General features: G+C 43.4%; 4 protein-coding genes across 4 annotated transcripts; 1 reads left to right on the top strand and 3 right to left on the bottom strand.

Moving 5' to 3' along the window:
• Positions 1-1,155: 1,155 nt before the first annotated feature.
• On the bottom strand, positions 1,156-4,371 carry BCIN_10g00570 (hypothetical protein). Its single transcript, XM_024695395.1, has 4 exons — positions 4,192-4,371; positions 2,367-4,120; positions 2,228-2,312; positions 1,156-2,163 (listed from the first exon to the last, which is right to left on the bottom strand). Exons 2-4 carry the CDS (start codon positions 3,822-3,824, stop codon positions 1,433-1,435), a joined length of 2,274 nt encoding a protein of 757 aa, XP_024551189.1. The 5' UTR covers positions 3,825-4,120; positions 4,192-4,371; the 3' UTR covers positions 1,156-1,432.
• Positions 4,372-6,187: 1,816 nt separating this feature from the next.
• On the bottom strand, positions 6,188-8,545 carry BCIN_10g00560 (hypothetical protein). Its single transcript, XM_024695394.1, has 5 exons — positions 8,350-8,545; positions 7,985-8,251; positions 7,554-7,916; positions 6,881-7,501; positions 6,188-6,826 (listed from the first exon to the last, which is right to left on the bottom strand). The coding sequence occupies exons 1-5, from the start codon at positions 8,379-8,381 to the stop codon at positions 6,595-6,597; spliced, it is 1,515 nt and encodes a 504-aa protein (XP_024551188.1). The 5' UTR covers positions 8,382-8,545; the 3' UTR covers positions 6,188-6,594.
• A 56-nt stretch (positions 8,546-8,601) lies between these two features.
• On the top strand, positions 8,602-10,454 carry Bcarl3. The gene is made up of 2 exons (XM_001554172.2): positions 8,602-9,085; positions 9,332-10,454. The coding sequence occupies exons 1-2, from the start codon at positions 9,037-9,039 to the stop codon at positions 9,952-9,954; spliced, it is 672 nt and encodes a 223-aa protein (XP_001554222.1). The 5' UTR covers positions 8,602-9,036; the 3' UTR covers positions 9,955-10,454.
• Positions 10,455-11,914: 1,460 nt separating this feature from the next.
• Bcpib2 lies at positions 11,915-15,075 on the bottom strand. The gene is made up of 2 exons (XM_024695393.1): positions 13,419-15,075; positions 11,915-13,061 (listed from the first exon to the last, which is right to left on the bottom strand). Exons 1-2 carry the CDS (start codon positions 13,836-13,838, stop codon positions 12,666-12,668), a joined length of 816 nt encoding a protein of 271 aa, XP_024551187.1. The 5' UTR covers positions 13,839-15,075; the 3' UTR covers positions 11,915-12,665.
• Positions 15,076-17,593: the final 2,518 nt, after the last annotated feature.

Raw genomic sequence — 17,593 nt, 5'->3', positions numbered from 1 at the left:
TGTGAGGATTTGAGAATTTGAGGATGAGTGGTATGGTATGTGTGTGTGTGTGTGTATGGCTCTGCTAGCGGTTGAGTTTATTCGGGTCTTTTTGGATGGAGGGGGGCTGGATGTGTTATTGCGGGAGAGGGGGAAGGGGTTTGCTTTTTTTGTTTTTTGTTTTTTCTTATAATGTTTGATGTTAAGAGTTGTGTAATGTGTGATGTGTAAATATCGATAGAGTAGGCAAGGTGGTGCATAATATGAAAGATCTTGCGTCCGTACCTCCGGAATCCCCCGCAGGATCTCAAGGAGGAATGTGAGGAGGACGTGGGTAATAAGGAAATGTTGTAACGATTGGGAGAGCAGGCATTTTTTCTTGCATTTGCATTTGCATTTCTATTTAACTGTTTGGAAGTCGAAATTCGCAGATGAGTTGAGTTGAGTTAATGATTGATAATCAATAATCGATTTGAAGGAATTTTGGTATATGAGAATTCCTAGATGAAACGAATGACTCGGTATGCAAGCGAGAAGAATTGAAATGAGAGAATGGACGAGGAGATAATTATACGTGAGGAGATGGGATGGAGATGTCTTTTTATTTATCCCTCTCTCTCTCCATGTTCCAATATATATATATATTCCAGAAACTCCAGAGACTCAAGTTCAGAGCATGAGAATAACAAACAACTTCAAAGAAAAGCAAATCCTCGTTGTTCTTTTTAAAAAAAAAAAAAAAAAAAAAAAAAACTTAATTTTCTCGGTAATTTTAGCTCGTCTCCTTAATATTGTTGTCGAGGCTTAACATTGTTCGCGGTGCCGTGATGAAATCTTAACCGCAGAAGATTGATATGAGAATTTCTTTGATGGCGACGCTAAAATAGATTGGCTAGAAGATGAATGGTTTTTCTAGAAGTTCTAGAATTTCGGAGAGAGGCAGCTGGAAGGCTGTGAGGGAAGTTGGAAGGAAGTTAGTGCGTTTTTCTTTCTCGGAGATTCATTTGTGCTAGACCTTCTAAGTTCTAGAAATACCGGTACTGCCGTTATTAGGATTCTCATGAAAGACCAGTGTGTTCTAGAGATTTAGAGTCATCTGATAAAAGAATATTGTAGTGAAAGAGAATAATCATAACAAGGTAGTGATTCCAAGGCTGTCAAGAGACATGACGGAGATGAGTTGATCTGGGAGCGAATCGAAGTGCTCTATAATTTATTTAAAAGTGGGAGGATATCATGATGAATGGCATGTCGCGTCGCAGAAACAAAAGATTCAAATGTTGAGAAGCTGCAATAATAAAATTCCCTAGCCATCAAATAAAGAAGAGAAGCGGGTGTAAATAACTCCATAATCCAAAACGAAATACCCAATTCCGAGTCATTAAAAATAAATTGCCTATTCTGGTTTCAATCATAGCATTACATCCCATCACCAGATCCCAAAGTTCAATGTTTACAGCCTCGCTCTTTCCTCAACCCTCTCTTCACCAACTTCCCCGTTTAATTCCTTACTAATGCCCCTACTAATCCAGTCACTAATAGCCATATTCGTAACCATTGGATTAACTCCGCTCGCACTTGGGAATACACTTGCATCACTAACATACAAGTTTTCCACGCCCCAGACCTTTCCTTTCGGATCTACGACTCCGTTTTCCGGGCGTGTACTCATGCGCGAAGTACCCATTTGATGGGCAGATGCAAATTGAGATGCTGGAGGCTTTGTGTTGATAGTGGAGAGTGTTGTGAGCCAAGTTTGGAAGGCAGGATCGGAAGAAAAGTCATTTGACTTGTCGGAAAGAGAAGATGGAGAACGAATGAAGGGCTCAACGCCCTGGGTCGTGATATGTATTTCTCTTGCGCCACTCACGTAGCAGATTTTTGCTAAAGCAACGACACCTTGCAAGATATGACCTCTATCGAAATCACTCGGAGTGTACGAAATCCGTGGAAGGCCAGTTTTAACATCAGGATATACAATTCCAGTGTCGCGGTCTCGAGCAATTGAGATGAAAACATTCATGTGGCGGTAGAAGAGGGATTTGAATTTGTAGTCAAATCCGGTTGGGTAATTGAGAGTGGGGAGACAGAGGGATGGCATCATGCAGGTCGTTTCGAGTTTGACGCCGTGGCCGTGTGAATCGAGGTTCTCAAAAGAGGTGCATACACTTGTGAGGATACCACCTGGTGGAAGGTTTGTTAGCAGGAAGTACGAGAGAAAAGAATCTGGGAGATGAAAACGACATACCTTCCCATGGTTTCACATCCTCGGGGAAAACGGCGCCAACCATACTGACAGGGTGAAGATATAAGTTCCTTCCAATTTGTGGATTCTGTTAATTTGCGTTAGTAGGCTCTTGGTATGAAGAAAAGGAACAAAAACCTACTGTAAGACCACTATTCTTCAATATAACAGGAGTCCAAAGGGTACCAGTTGAGATGATGACTTTCTTTGCCTTGACAATGACTTCTCGAACTGTCTTGCCAGACAAAGGACCATCGATGCCACCCTGGTTGTTCCTCGAAGTCCAAACTCCCTTTACCCCGACTGCCTTTTTCTCATCCGACTCGTCAAAAATAACATGATCAACCTTGAAGCCTTCAATAAACTCCGCACCAGCCTTTGCAGCATCTGGTAGCCAGGACACGACTGGCCCCTGTTTTTGTGAAGATCCACATCCATTTGAACAATGACCACAATAATGTTCATTTCCTCCAGTATTTTGCGGAACAGGCTTCGCATTAAATCCCAATTTTCTCGAACCCTCCAATAACACCTGGTTCCCATGATTTTGTCTTACATGTTCCGCACTAACGCCCATTCTCTCACAAACTCTATCCAAACATTCTTGAAAATCCGTTGAACCGAAAAACTTCAATCCTCTATCCTCAGCCCATTCTTTCCTCACATAATCTTGGGTTTGTAAACTTGCGCTCCAATTAATAGTCCCTCCACCTCCCCAATTACTTCCCGCCACAATCGACATGCTGGAATCATCATTCATAATTACCCCTCCATTTTCGAACAGGTGAATACCCGAAGTTGCTTCGGACATTGGTAATTGTGAAGGAGGATAATAATAGGATTTCTCCACCACTACAACCTTATGTCCATTTTCCGCTAGATTCTTCGCACAAACCGCACCTCCGCACCCACTTCCCACAATCACAACATCGGTTTCCATGATCCAGGGTTCCTCGCCTGCTGAAAATTGAAGAAACTCATACTCGTAATGGGGGCCTGGTTTATAGTGATCGGGAACTTTGGCAAAACCCGTGACTCGATCGAAATTCGGTGATGTTTTCAACCAAATGTGTTTACCCAATACAGACATTGTTTTGGCAATGGCACGGAGGGGAAAGAAGTACGAATTGCGCCAGTTTGTGAGGATTGATTCACGGATATTGATTGGATGAGATTGGAGGGGTGAGGCGTAGCCTGTGAGCATCAATGAGCCAAGGCGAGTATTGAGAGTGGTGAGAATGAAACCAAGGACTTTCCGAGCATCTTCGCGAGCATAAATGGTTAAAGTGCGAAGGAGGATGTCTTGAAAGGCTGGAATATCGGACGGCTTTTCATTGAGGTATGCTTCTAATGCTTCCGTTGACGGTGGCGATGAGATTGTTGTTTGCATGTGAGCTACAGCATCACTGTACTGTTCATCGGGAATTGAGAGTTGACTGAATGGATCATTTGTGACGGAAGATTTGTGTATTGAAGGGACCACAGTATCCATGATTGCCATTAATGTAGTCCATTGCAGATCTGTGAAGTATTGACCTTCAGGAGGGTCGGGCAATGGAGCAACAATTGGTGCAATGATATCAACCATGTTCGAGGTCATTGTGGAAGATTTCAAATTCCAAGCCAGAGATTGTCAAGTATATAAATCAAAGAAGAGAAAGGCAGGATGAATTGATATAGATAGATGTAGATATAAAGATTGATGATGAACTTGAACTCCAGTTTAACTGTGTTGTCCTTCACATGAAGTCTTCAATCGATCGTTCTGATCGGAACTTTGTCTTCCGTGTGCCGAGGCTGGCAAGGGATATTGTGACAGAACCCCAGGAGCGCAGATATACGTTTCAAGTTGATTGTACGGGCTATCTATATGGTGTTTAGGTGAATATTGCAACTCTATAGAACGTCAACTACAATTGGTAAAACATTCCGAGCCAAAGAATAGGACTGCAACCCTATCTAAATACCTTTTGGGGGGTGTTTTGCGATATGCTATGTTGCACCTGTATGCAGGGCTATCACTCACACTCCTCTTTGTTTGTTTGTGAACTCACCAGTCTCACCTCCTCAGTCATATACCGACGCATGAGAAAGGACGTGAAATAAAAGGGGTGGATGGGCCTCTCTTCAAGAAATTGTATACTTCCAATTTGCTATACTGATAAGGCTGATATTAGGATTCGCGGGAAGTTTCTCGCTCCGCTGCCAAGACTGCGGAGATGATCACATGAAACGGCACTTGACCCGCTCATCCCTTGGCCTGGAACGACGTTCAAGGATCACAAACCAGAGAATGAGAGATTCGGATGCTCGGAGTGCAATCGATCTACCGTCGGGCGAATGCTGGACCGTTGCTGTGGAATCTGCACCAGGAAATGCAGACAGAGTCGGCAGGATGTTCGTGCGCCAGGGGATACCGGTAGGTATATGAAGAACCAGTGGACAAGTTCCCAAGGACTGCTCTGTGGATCGTGTTCGTTTTGTCTGGAGAAACCGACGACTCTGTTTTGCGGGAATGTATGTCTCAACTCCAATATTCACCGAGCCAACATCCAGCAGCGGTAAACTAAGACTCTGCATTGTCGGCCACCCTCGATAGCAATAAACTCGTCAATAGGTCCTCAAGAAGTGCTATTAGGAGCTGCCCTTGCGAGTGAGTTTATCTGATACTACCTATGAGTTTCTCCCCAACTCCCGGATGTTAGATGGCAGTGATCGTATCACACCTGCCGAAGATTGGAAACCCTATGGCTTTGATCCCGAAGGGGAAGTTTTCAAAGGTCACTCATATCGACTCACTTCGTACCAATGCTTCAAAGTCACGAAAAGTAATACGAGGAGTAAGTGATATATACGAAAGCTGTTAGATCGCATTGCCAGTAGGCTTGCATATCACATTGAGACGTATCTCATGCGAACAAGGCTGCGGGAAGAATATCATTGCTTTTCTTTCAATACGCAGACTGAACAATGTAGGACTGAGTCACAATTTACATTGTTTGGCACAGCGTTGTGCTGGTTCATTTCAGGTCCAATATTGAAAAGCTCAGTGGATGAAGTAGTATTTCCTTCCCGTGGAGTATCTTTCAGTTATCATCATAATAAATCGAACACTGAATTGTCTGTAAGAGGAGCAGTAAATACCATTAGAGGCTTATTTCAATTGTCAAAGATAGTTCAGAGTTTGAAATCCCTATGGACCGTCACAAACAATTATTCGTGACATGCAACTACCTACCTATACACGATCTCTGTATTTCAGTCACCCTTTGGTTGGTTATAGTACTATAAGTCCCCCTCGCCTCTGGCCTCTACTATATAAATCCAATTTACAACAAAACTCTCGGCCCAGCGTGTGCGCCTAGCACAGCGGTAGAGGTTCAAGATTGCACAAGTTGCTTCATACTAGGTTCAAGACGATCCCAGATAGAGAGAGACCTTTCGCGGATTGTGGCGGCCGGCGTTTTTTTGTTTATTTTTTCTATCCATCTTTAGGACTTCTTGTGGTGATTGTGCTGAGTTTTGGTACTTTTGGGCGATATTTTGAGTATTTTGATGGGATGTTTGGGAAAGGTGGTGAGGCGACGATAGTGAATATTGTTGTTGGAAGTGAAGTGAGGATATATTGTGGGGCGGGTTGTCGACCTTGGAATGGCATACCTGTCTTGACCAATACCAAAACTAAAGCATCTCAGCTTGAGTGGTGGGTATATCAATAATACTAAATTGATCCAGCCTACGCAATGATTCTGACTCAAATTGGAGGTTCGCACTTAAGACACGTACACAAAACATGCAAGTGATTCCAAGTGATGATCGAAAAGGCAGAAACCATTATCAGCACATATATTAGACCTCAGGTATTGCACAGTCCAGCTCTCAAGCTTTGTTGCACGTCCCAGGTACCTGTCAATATTCCCTCATCCGAATATTGATGTTTTCTACTAATAAGCCAAATTGTTTTGAGTTTGGTAGGTAAATCTGAAATTAGGAAGTGGAAAGTGCGTTAATGAGGCTAGGCTAATGACTTGTATGGCTGACTGCACGAATCTTTCACAACACAACACGTAGATTGAGGGAGCTTTGTACTTCCCGCCGATAGTGTAAGCACCATGTAATTGCTTGTGAGATGTGAATACCATAGCGGTAAAGTCATGATTGTCACCTCCAAAGCTTCTTCTAGCAATAGTAGTTAGACCCAATAATGTTACTTACCGTTGAGCCGTGTGAGCATGTCTTACGCCAATTTACCAATAGACAATCCAACCATAACTCCCTTTGCATTTATCTCATTATCAGTCCAACCCTTCATCTCGCTTCATTCATCATTCAAAATATCCTCCCCCTTCCTCCTCAGTTCCACCAGCCTCTCACCTAGCTGTCATCTCCGCACCATAAACTCCGGCGCTGCCAACACCTAGACCTGTAGAGGACAATACACCCCATGTAAGAGCTGCAATTTCCCAATCCTCATCTTCATCATAATCACCTTCAGCTAGACTTGTAGTAGCAGTAGCCGTTGGGACATATGCGGCATCCTGTGAAGATCTGTTGGATTTCCTGGGACGGCCTCGGCGACGAATTGGAGATGGCGTGTCGCTTCTGTGAATTGATCAGCCATCAAACGATTCAAAAAGACTAGACGTGAAGACTCACAATTTAGAAATACCCTCCACTTCCTCCTTAACCTTTACTCCTGCCTTTACTTTCTTCATCCAAGGGATAACCACTCGTAAAATCTCAATACCATCCAATCCTCTCACAGCAGCCCATGTCCCAAGACTTAACCCGGAAAGAATAACATCATATCCAACAGATGCTACAGCAGGGTGGTCCGATATAGCACCGAAGACTCTTTCTACAGCTGTGAATGCACGATTTGTGTTTGATCGATAGACTTTTTCGAGCGGATGAAGTAGACTGTGACGGTAATAGTGATTCTCTGGTGTGTTGTAGAGTAAAGCCAATCCTGTGGTTCTAACATGAAGAATCGAGGATATAATGGAGATACTGCGAAATATTTTCGTGTATGAAGAATGAGCTTCATGTGGGTGGTCGTACGTGGTTCCCCAATGCTCAGGTATGATGTATGGAAGTAACAGTGGTGCGAATGGAAGTGAGACCGATAAGAGTGCTACTGTCCCAAATGAAGATGTATTTGCTGCAAAAGGTGTCAAGAACAAGGCACCATACCCAAATATAAGTGAGGCAATGTAGAAACCAGAGCTTGGTAGCCAATTGTGAGATCGTTGTGGAACTATCTTCTCAAACCATAATCTAGATTATGAGCATCAAAACATGTCCCAATTACAGGGGAAAAAGAACTCACTTGTGCACACTCCCAAAAACTCTCCTCGTATCAGTCAAGACGTCCACGTTCTCTGGCAATGGAACTGGAGTCAATAGAATAGCCACGAACCACAGATTTTGAGCAAATGATACATTAACAAGCTGTCCCAGAAGAATGAATGCCCACAAATTAGAGATATTCCTTCGGCGTCCTTCGATAGCTACATAGGTACTGAACGAATTCATAGCAAAATTAGCTTGCTGACCCCACCAAAAGTATCTTGTATTTTCGGCGACTATCTCAAGGTTATCACGGTAGAAAGGTGTGTCGTTAAGCCATCTGATGATTTCGAATCGACCTGGATGTTGGCCCAATCGAAAGGCACCTCTATCGCCGAAAAGACTGTACTTATCATGAGTATATATCATGCCATGTAGTTCACTTTCTCTGGAAGATTTGCAACAACAGACCTATCAGGCAGCTCAACGCCCCTCTCGATAGCCCAAACTCTATAGCTCAAACTAGCCCCACTGACACCAAACCACCCAGCAGTAATCAGACCCAAGAAAGCCAAACTGATGAATATCCTAACATGATTACGTCTTAACGGTTGACGATGTCTTGTGGCTGATGAAGGCGGGAGTGCCAGATATGAACGATAAATGGTGCGAGAGACAAGAGCTGTCAAACACGACGTCAAGAGTATATGTCCTCCTAGCTGTGAAGCTGGAAGGAGACTGTACGTGTATATTAGTATTCCCGTTGATAGGTTGTCAAACAGTCTGATGATTTGATGCAACGAAACATGGGAACATGAGCTTGAACATAGTAATACCTTGGATCCTGATCGATTTCGATCGGCGCCATTTCTACACACACGTTTCTCAAATCAGATCAATACGGAACAATATTGGATATCAATGCAGACGAAACCAAATCCATAAATCATAAAAATATCAACTGAAGAAGTTGGATGTGATTCTCAGATATTGATGTTGTTGTTTGGCTTTGACACGTGAGAGCACTAGAACGGGTGGGAAGGGTCCATTAGTTTCCGCGTCATGCAAGCTTGGCCTAACCATTTCCAGCTTTGTTCAGCCTTGTGTCAAGGCTTCGCTGAACTTCGCCGCAAGACATTTCTTCTTGAGAATAGGATGTCTTGCAATTAATCTGTACTGCTCAATTCCATCTGCAAAGCTTCTCGTTCTTCTTTATGAGCCCGATGCTAAATAAGTATAATAGCATCTCAGCCCAAAACTCACTCAATAGCCACATCTATTTACAAACTCCGCACAATCTTCTCGACAACGCCCTGCGTCCCTACTTGACAGTACTTCTTCCACAATCCCTTGGACACTCTGCTGGCGACCTCAAATTCTGCCTGTCTTTAGATGATCAGAGGATGCTATAACTTTACCGAATTCTCAACTGGTCTCCCTTCATAGACGCGCCGCGAAGCTTATAAGAATTCTGAAATTGTGGTGGATTGGTATCTACAGGTCCTGCAGTCGACATTGACAAGATGTATCATTTAGCAAAGGGATTGTATCGATATGCCACTAGTAAAGAGGGTCAGTTTCAATCTTTCAATTGCTTATATGTTTTCAATTTTCTATAACTCAACACTTACTCGTGTCCCAATGCGAGCTTAGGTGTTCAATGGTGGATTTCGTTGAAAGCCAGGCCTCAGTTCATAACAAATATGAATCGCACAAATCTTCCTGTCCTGCTCTATTTAATAGATTCTATGGGTTTCTTCTATCATTACAACGACATCTAATTCTATCTCTCCGCTTTCGTAGACTAACATACCACAGAATACTCCGTTCTCCTCCTCGGCCTTGACAATGCTGGCAAGACTACTCTCCACACCCAAATCAAATCTCTATATTCCCCGCACAACCCCGCTCCCGCCGATCCCTCACAGCTGAAAACAGTACCCACCGTCGGTCAAAATGTCTCCACCATCGACCTTCCAGATATGTATCTGAAGATTTGGGATATAGGAGGACAACATTCTCTTCGAAAACTATGGCAATCTTACTATACTAGTTGTCACGCCATTGTCTTCATAATCGATAGTACCGACATTGGGTCTGGTGATCTCGCTGATCTGGACTCTGATACTGGGGATCAAGATGTAGGGAGATTGGAGGAGTGTAAATTGGTATTAGAAGATGTGCTGAAAAGTGTGGAGACGGAAGGAGTTCCGGTACTGGTTTTAGCGAATAAACAGGACAGGGAGGATTGCGTGGAAGTTGTGAGGATTAAAGAGGGTTTAGTGAAGAGGGTTTTTGAGGGAGAGGGAGGCGGTGCAATTAGAGACAGTAGGGTTTTACCGATTAGTGCTTTGGGTGGAACGGGGGTAAGGGAGGCGGTAGAGTGGGTGAGAAGTAGAGTTGTTTGGAATAGGGAGGGGAGGCCACCTGTTATGCGGTAGTTGAAGAGGGTAGAGGAATGAATATCTGGAGATCCAAGGGTCAATATGGGGTGGGACCATCACGCGATTTGGGGGGGAATTGAAGGAGATATGAGAGTGGAACGAGTGAGCTTTGTGCTTCTATTGCTTTCCATGATCCTGATTCTCATCTGCAGTTTCGAGATTATGAGTATCCAGATTTATCAGACTTTCTTGAGAAGAGGTGGACAGAGAACAAAAAGCTTCGAATATACTCTGAAAGATGGCCCAGATTTAACGAATGACTTTCGGGTAACATACCAGGCTAGGGGGGAGGGACAGCAAGCGAATTACATTGATGTTAAATTAAGGATAGCCAAGGAGTTTAACAGGCGTTTATTTGTAGCTAACAAATAGAAGAAGTAGAAATGGGAGAGAGAAAGAGGTGCGGTCCATCTTATAACGCACCAACAACGAAAGATTTCAAGATATTATAATTCAGTATCCATATCATCAATATTTATAAGTGTCTGCAATTTTCAATGAATTTTTAAACATTCATTGCTAGTCTTGACTCATGCATCACATAGCCATCTATACACCACACCTAAGACAACCCCATTCCCTCAAATTTACTGACTAGCCACGTTCTCGGATAACCTCAAACACCTCTTCCCCTGAGCCCCAAAATCTGTAGTCACAAACATAAATCCGAAGTTCTGATACTCACCGCCACGATCTGATCCCATCTCATCCTATCCCATCCTATCCTATCCTATCCTATCCTATCCTATTCTATTCATTCTACCATAATTAGATACTAGGGATTTTCTCAAAGAACACCAAATACCATTTCTCATTACTCAACCTAAAACCTACAATCCCCCCTTCTCGCATGACACATCGAACAAATCCGAAGAAGAAAAGAAGAACAACCTTTTCTGCTCCTGTTATAAATTTACCTAGTACCCACTCAATTCCTCCACGCCTTCTCAAGCATCATCATCAAACACACATCTCCCGCCCCTCTCCTCTCCCATCTAACCACCCCCAAGCACCCAAACAAACTCCCCAACTCCCTCGGCCGCGCAACCCCCATCTTTCCAACCCCGGATCCCAAGATTGTAAATCTCACCCTCACCCTCACCCTCACCCTCATCCTCAAGCTCAAGTTCAACTTCCAAATCAAAGTCCAACCATGTCCATCTATCTACTCTCCGCCCGCATATTTCAAATCCCTAGCTCGCGATATCGAAGTCTATATCCCTCCCTCCCTCCCTCCACTTCCACTTCCACTCACTCTTTTCATTCCCCCATCCCATCTCCAACCTTCTATTCTCAGATATCCTCTCAAGCATCATTCCCTTTCCTTCCCTTTCCTTTCCCCTCCTTTCCGCTCCGCTCTCTACACATTCTCCCCCTCTAAACACCAGCCCACCCAGACAAACACCAAACACCCATCACCAATCCAAACGAATCAAGCAAGACCAACCAAGCCCAAACAAATCCCGAACTCCTCCACCCAAACCTCAAACATCAACTCCGCCTTTCCCCGTTTCCCGTTTCCCGTTTCCCCTTTCCCCTTCCCCCTTCCTCCTCCCCTCCCAAACCTCCCAAAACTCCAACTCCCCCACCCCCCCTCCACATCCACATCCACATCGACATCGACATCCACATCCACGTCCAAGCACATTCCAAAATCCAAGTCCAAGCGCACGCACCGTCCTAGAGCGGAATCTCCCCACCTCATTTCTCAGATCATTCTAGAATTGATCTCGAGAATAGGATAGACGCCAAGCTTTGACTACATCGCATTGACCATTCGGCTCTACTAGAATTAAGCATTCAATAGTCGGTAGGAACTAGGCTGCCGCTTGGAAGAGCCGACAACTATCGTAGATGAGGCATTGGTATATCGATAACACACGAGCCTTGATACACTTGCATTTGTATCTCATCACCCAATCAGAATGCAAAAGCGTAAGACATATAACATAATCTTTGAATCTTCAAACTTTCATTGTAGTGAAGCTATGATATCTAATCTAACCTTACGACAAGACTCGATCCTTATATTCATTCCATCTTCTCCCACCATTTCAAAACACCCCACCCATCGCATCATACCCGCGATATTACCATGCCTCGATCTTCATTCATCAATCCCATTCCCATAAGTCCATGACCGTGATCATATCATTCCCGATACGCCATCCTTTGGAATAACTGATCCATTCCATCAAACACCCGATCTTCCATCATTCGCCAATATCAAAGTCTAAATGATATATACGCGTCCCATTGTATTGCATCAACCAAAAAAAACCCCCACGCTAAAGCAACTGCAAACGCAAAAAGCAAACAGACAATTAGTCTAAAATGTAATATGTATGAAGATCTTTGCCAAAAAACAAACACCCCATCAAAAAATCAAAAGATAAGCAAGCAATAGTATATTGCTCTGGCACAAAGGCCTAGTTCAAAGATGATCGAAAAGTAAGCTGGATCTTTGGGTATTCAACGCGATGAAATCAGGCGGTAGCAACGCTAAATCCGACTCGCAGCAAGCTTTAAATTGTTGAAAAGATGGCTGCCAATGTTGGTTGAAAATTATGTGGGAGTTCATACATCTCTCTCTCTCTCTCTCTCTCTCTCAAATAGGCCGTTTCTTATCGTAATTGTGGTATCATAAAAGAAGGGAATTCGTAGAATTCATAAACGTCCAAGTGTATGTGTAATGTTCGAAGATTCATCTAAAAAGTGCTCCAGTGCCAATCTCTTGGGACACTTGCTGGAAGACTTTCGGGTGGACCTTTCAATTGTTGGCCGATGAGATTGTCAACAACTCTACCTCTGACACAATTGACCACTGGAGTAGTAGGAGTTCTAGGTTCGTCCTGAGAACTTTCGCTGTTGGATCGACTGGATCGTGCAATAGACCAGCTTCTATACTCGTGCCAGCAGTGTTCGCAGGAGCGGCTTTGAGTACCCTTTGGGTGGTAATTGGCATCTTGATCAAGAGGGATTGAATAACCAGAGTGTTGATCGCAGAAAATGTTTCCACAGCGCCGACAATGATGCCGCCTTGTAAAGTAGGTGAAGTATTTTGTGCAAGTAGTTTCGTCGCAGATAGAGGATTCGGAATCAGGCTATTGAACAACATAGTTAGCATCCCATATTTATAAATATCAACAAGTAAGAATTGAAAGATAATTGGCAGGCAAGGTGGACAGAAATTTTTGTTGGAAGCACGCGACCCAGCCAAGCGATGATGAATAGTCTGCATGGCGGCTAGGGATGGATTGCGAATTTCTAGCACGTAATATCTATCCAGGTATTGCAACATTGGTTTGCACAAGTTACAAATACCCCGAACACCCCCAAGACTTCTTGAATGGAAAGAGATAAAAAAGGTGAAAGGATAAGGCTTGCCATCATCTTGCCAATATCTTCTCCTTTACTGTGCTTCAAGAATAACAGACTGGGGAAAACGTTTGCTAACATACCTTCCAGTGATTTCTTGATGGCAATGCGGTTACCTTTCCAAGTCCCTCGACACTCCATTCAGATTCAGTTATTGCGCCCAATCCGAACTTTCCGCTGTCTCCAGTCGATCGTCTAGTCAATGTTGTTGCGCTCTCCAAATCATCAAAGCTGCTGTGCATGCTTTGTGGTGGAGTAAGTGGCGATGGCTTCATCATTCTCTTGGGTGGATCTGTCGGTCTCAAAACCGCTGGCACATACAATGGGGACTTGGGTGGTCGCAACTGTCTAGTATGTGCTGGTAGATAATTTGGCAGTCCATTTCTTGGTGAAGTAGGAGAAGCATTATTTGGGGTTGGCGGAGTGGTATTTGTCGGAGATATTTGTTGGCTGTTGTAGAGGGTATATTGAGAAGGAGAGGCCGTGAATTGTTGGACCGGCATTGCGAAATCTGTAGACATCACTCTCGATTTCTCAGTTGTGAAGTCGTAAGTAGTAGTAGGAGGAGGGTAGGAAGTCTGTCGATTTGTTTCGAAGAACATGGAACTTCACTCTCACTTTTTGATATGAGAGTCGAGGATGGATGGAGAAGATACGAGTAGAAGGGTAAGAGGGGTTGGCGAAATGCTGCTCTTCTGACTCTGATCGATTAGAACGACTCAAAGTAACAGCGACCGAACGGCGGCGATGTTGATATGCGCCTCCCAAGAATAGAAGACAGCAGGTTGACGATGCGGTTATCGTAGGCCTTACAATCAATATAAAGGCTCCTTGGGAAAGTTCTTCTCGAACCAACTTCCAAATGCGAACTGATGTTTGGTTGCGGATGAGTAACCACAATTATATTCTATTGATAAATAGATGATCAATAAAGTATAAATGTGAATCGGTGACTGAGTGATTATTGATTACGATGTATGTTATTAGAACTGGTTCAGACTTCAGATGTCTTGTACTTGTAGAGAGGAAGGGAAAATAATAGAAGATCGTGTAGAATCGGATGCGTAAGTAGCAGGAATTCGGTTTTATTTAATCTCGGGGTAGCGTTGTCGTATTGTGGCGGGTGTATTGGATGATGGGTCGTTCTCGCTTCGGCCAATTATTGGCTCTTTGAGTTGATAATGTGAGAGATAACAACAATGCAATGCAAATGCAAATGCAATCCAATCTTCTTTCAAGGATCCTGCTGAGACCTCTTCTAATTTCCCACACAATGGATCTTGGGGAACTATGCTCTGCGAATCCGATGTCTTGGAATGGGAAGATAGATAAGGGAGGCAGGGTGGGAGAGGATAGGACGGTCGTATATGTCGATGCTGTACCTCGTTGTACAGGATGGAAGATACTGAGGGTGGGTAAGAAGATAGATGTAGGTATAGATATGGGTATAGATGTAGATGGAGATACAGATGTTGAAGTAGATGCTGAAGTAGATGCTCAAGTAGATGTAAGAAGTATAAGTAACTTGGGAGAAAGGGTTGAAGTCTTTCTAAAGTTTCCAATTGCTCTACTCTTGAATGAGGAAGGTAACTCGACGATTGATTGTTGAGATGAGACGAGATGAGCTTATGGAGGAGAGGGGGGGCAATTTGATATGTATACTCCGTACGCACATTGAACAGATAGAGTGGAGGGGGGGTGGATAATGGAAAAGTGGACTGGAGCTAAGATATGGGATGCTGGAGTAAAAGTCAAGAATGTCTAACGATGTATCCTCGAGTCTCTACTTTTTTACCTTTGCTTTCTCTAACTACCCGACAACTACTCCGTACTCGAGTAATTAACACGTGCATTGCATGGGAAGAACCCAGTTAGATTTGCTTAAACTAATTTTGATCAGATATGTACCGGTCTTCAGACTACAGTACATAATAGTTCCAATATATTCTCGGAGAGCTAAGGTTAGATATGGAGATATATGGGTAAATGGGTATATGGGTAAGTGACTATAGAGAGCTTAGTATGTTTAAAATTTGAAGAAGGGTCTAATTTGATTCAAGGATTTTACTTCCTCACAATGGATTTGAACATGACTTGTATGAGGCATGAAATTGTGTAGAGAACGTCGTCGAAAATACAGAAATCGAAGGATCTATTCTCATTCGAATCGTTCAATTCTGCAGATGTGCTGAGCTCCATTGAGCGTTTCTGTCAAATGGACATGCATGCATTCATTCAGCATATCCAGATTCAAACCCCGTACAGAGGTGCAGTCTACACGGCAGAGCTATATTCCGAATGTCGCCAATTCCGTCCATGTACAGTACAAGTACAGAGGCAGAAATTAGTATCACCGTCGGAAGAATCCACTCTCCTACGGAGTAGATGAAATTGATGATCAGCTAAGCATCAAAACTTATGAATTACTAGGGTTTGATTGGATACTAACTCACACAGTGAAGTGGGCTACAGAAAAAAGCTAAGACTTGACATGATCGTAATAGTATTAGATACCTGCGATAGGGATCCATTTAGTATCGGTAAATACCAGGATTAAAGGAGTTCGTGCCGAGATGTGAGCCCAAATTGTTCAAGGATGCGAAACCACCTACGGAGAATGTCCTCCTCGTCAATTCGAAATTTCTCTTCCAGCCACAATTGACACAATGCACGGAAGTTTGTATCGGGAGGCAGGTAGTAGTGAAAATGGTTAGTTGAGGGATAAGAAACGAGAAACGTGAAGCGAGAGAGAACAGACAATTACGATCAACCGGAGGAAAGAACAGATATCATACACAGGACTCTGTAAACAAGATTTCAAACATTAGATGATTGAGCGGTCAAAGAATGCAAATAGTTATGTGTAACTCTCACCACATATCGAGATTCATGCGCCGTCAGCCTCAAATAAAAATGGAATCTGGGTTTATCTACTCACACACACACACACCCACCACACACGCGCGCATGCACACACACACACACACACACACGCATACTCCGTACACACACCTTTCCTTGGATCTTGATCTACCAATCCTGTTAAGAAGTGACATCCAATCCTCACTCGTCAACCATCAAGATGACACCCGAACTTGAGAGAAAAGACCTCGTTAAACTTTTTGAGAAGGGATCGACTAGGGTCCTTGGGTTCCACAGTGTACACTAAGAAAACCACTGTCGCGTGTGCATAAGCTAAAAATCAAAAATCCAGGGTCTAATGCGAAATTTAATTGGTGGCCAAGTCTTCTCTTATCAGAGTGATTTAATTGGTTGTTAGGAAAGACACTATGATGTACATCGTATTATTACGGTAACTCATCGGGATGGCGGATGTTGAGGAAGGATCTTGGTTGGAATGTTTGAAAGATTGAAAGTGCGAATACCTTGAAGCTTGAAGCTTGAAGCTTGACAGGTCTTGAGTCTTGACTCGAGAGCACTTCTGGGCAAATGGGCAGTGGAGGCTTATGAAAGAGGGTCGGTCGCACATAGGCAGGAGGGTCATAATGTTGTCGGCTTTGGGGAAAGGGGGGGGGGGGGCAGAATGGAGACACACATTGATCGGGGACTCCGTTTCATTAAAGAAAAGAAACAATCGAGAGTACGTCTGAACAACTACCGAGTACCTAACCAAACATCCGAACACACATCTGTTCTACACATCTACACATCTAAAATTGTAAAATTCAGAAATCTGATGTTCTGGACTCCTTAATACCGAAACTTAGATGTCTCGGTAGGTTTAGTACCGGTATCGTAAATTCAATGGCGGTTTTGAGTGACGACTTTTGTCTCTTGGCCCTATGATGGCTTGGAATGCATCATGAAGATCACAAAGATAACCAACTTACTCGTAACTTGAGTATATATGGAGTAGAACTTGGGTACTCACGTACTCTAAAGAATCCAGGGCGTCATTGGAATCTAGGGATCGCTCTGTGCAACGTGAAGAAAAAGCTTCCCTTATCTAAACTTTCCCAAATCAAGATATTTTGACAACATTTGCAACTGCTATCGTTCCACAAGTTGCACATCTCTCGAATTTTCTCCGTAGTTCCTTGGGGACAGGATATGAATTTCAAAGTTAAAACTCTTCTCCTGTGAGAAATCAATGCTGTTGTACTGTTACAACTTACATGGTCGACGGTTGTATTCCATGAATTTCGTGACTCGCGCATATGGCGGCGACTGTCGGAGTTTGTCGGTGGTCGCTAATTTACCTATCGCTGTTAAGCTGTTTGGTTGAGGCTGTCTCACG

This window comes from Botrytis cinerea, chromosome 10 (assembly GCF_000143535.2).
Source record: "Botrytis cinerea B05.10 chromosome 10, complete sequence".
In the NCBI taxonomy this organism is placed as follows: domain Eukaryota; kingdom Fungi; phylum Ascomycota; class Leotiomycetes; order Helotiales; family Sclerotiniaceae; genus Botrytis; species Botrytis cinerea.
This window is presented reverse-complemented; position numbering and strand designations above follow the sequence as displayed.

What these genes read in the sequence shown, in the direction of transcription:
- Bcpib2 (XM_024695393.1), bottom strand. Translation starts at nt 13,838, where the DNA reads ATGCCGGTCCAACAATTCACGGCCTCTCCTTCTCAATATACCCTCTAC. An exon ending in CATCAAGAAATCACTGGAAG is followed by an intron (nt 13,062 to 13,418) that starts GTATGTTAGCAA and finishes GTTGTTCAATAG; the next exon opens with CCTGATTCCGAATCCTCTAT.
- Bcarl3 (XM_001554172.2), top strand. Translation starts at nt 9,037, where the DNA reads ATGTATCATTTAGCAAAGGGATTGTATCGATATGCCACTAGTAAAGAG. An exon ending in ATATGCCACTAGTAAAGAGG is followed by an intron (nt 9,086 to 9,331) that starts GTCAGTTTCAAT and finishes AACATACCACAG; the next exon opens with AATACTCCGTTCTCCTCCTC.
- BCIN_10g00560 (XM_024695394.1), bottom strand. Translation starts at nt 8,381, where the DNA reads ATGGCGCCGATCGAAATCGATCAGGATCCAAG. An exon ending in GTTTTTGGGAGTGTGCACAA is followed by an intron (nt 7,502 to 7,553) that starts GTGAGTTCTTTT and finishes CTCATAATCTAG; the next exon opens with ATTATGGTTTGAGAAGATAG. An exon ending in GTGGAGGGTATTTCTAAATT is followed by an intron (nt 6,827 to 6,880) that starts GTGAGTCTTCAC and finishes ATCAATTCACAG; the next exon opens with AAGCGACACGCCATCTCCAA.
- BCIN_10g00570 (XM_024695395.1), bottom strand. Translation starts at nt 3,824, where the DNA reads ATGACCTCGAACATGGTTGATATCATTGCACCAATTGTTGCTCCATTG. An exon ending in TGAAGAATAGTGGTCTTACA is followed by an intron (nt 2,313 to 2,366) that starts GTAGGTTTTTGT and finishes GCAAATTAACAG; the next exon opens with AATCCACAAATTGGAAGGAA. An exon ending in GGATGTGAAACCATGGGAAG is followed by an intron (nt 2,164 to 2,227) that starts GTATGTCGTTTT and finishes ACCTTCCACCAG; the next exon opens with GTGGTATCCTCACAAGTGTA.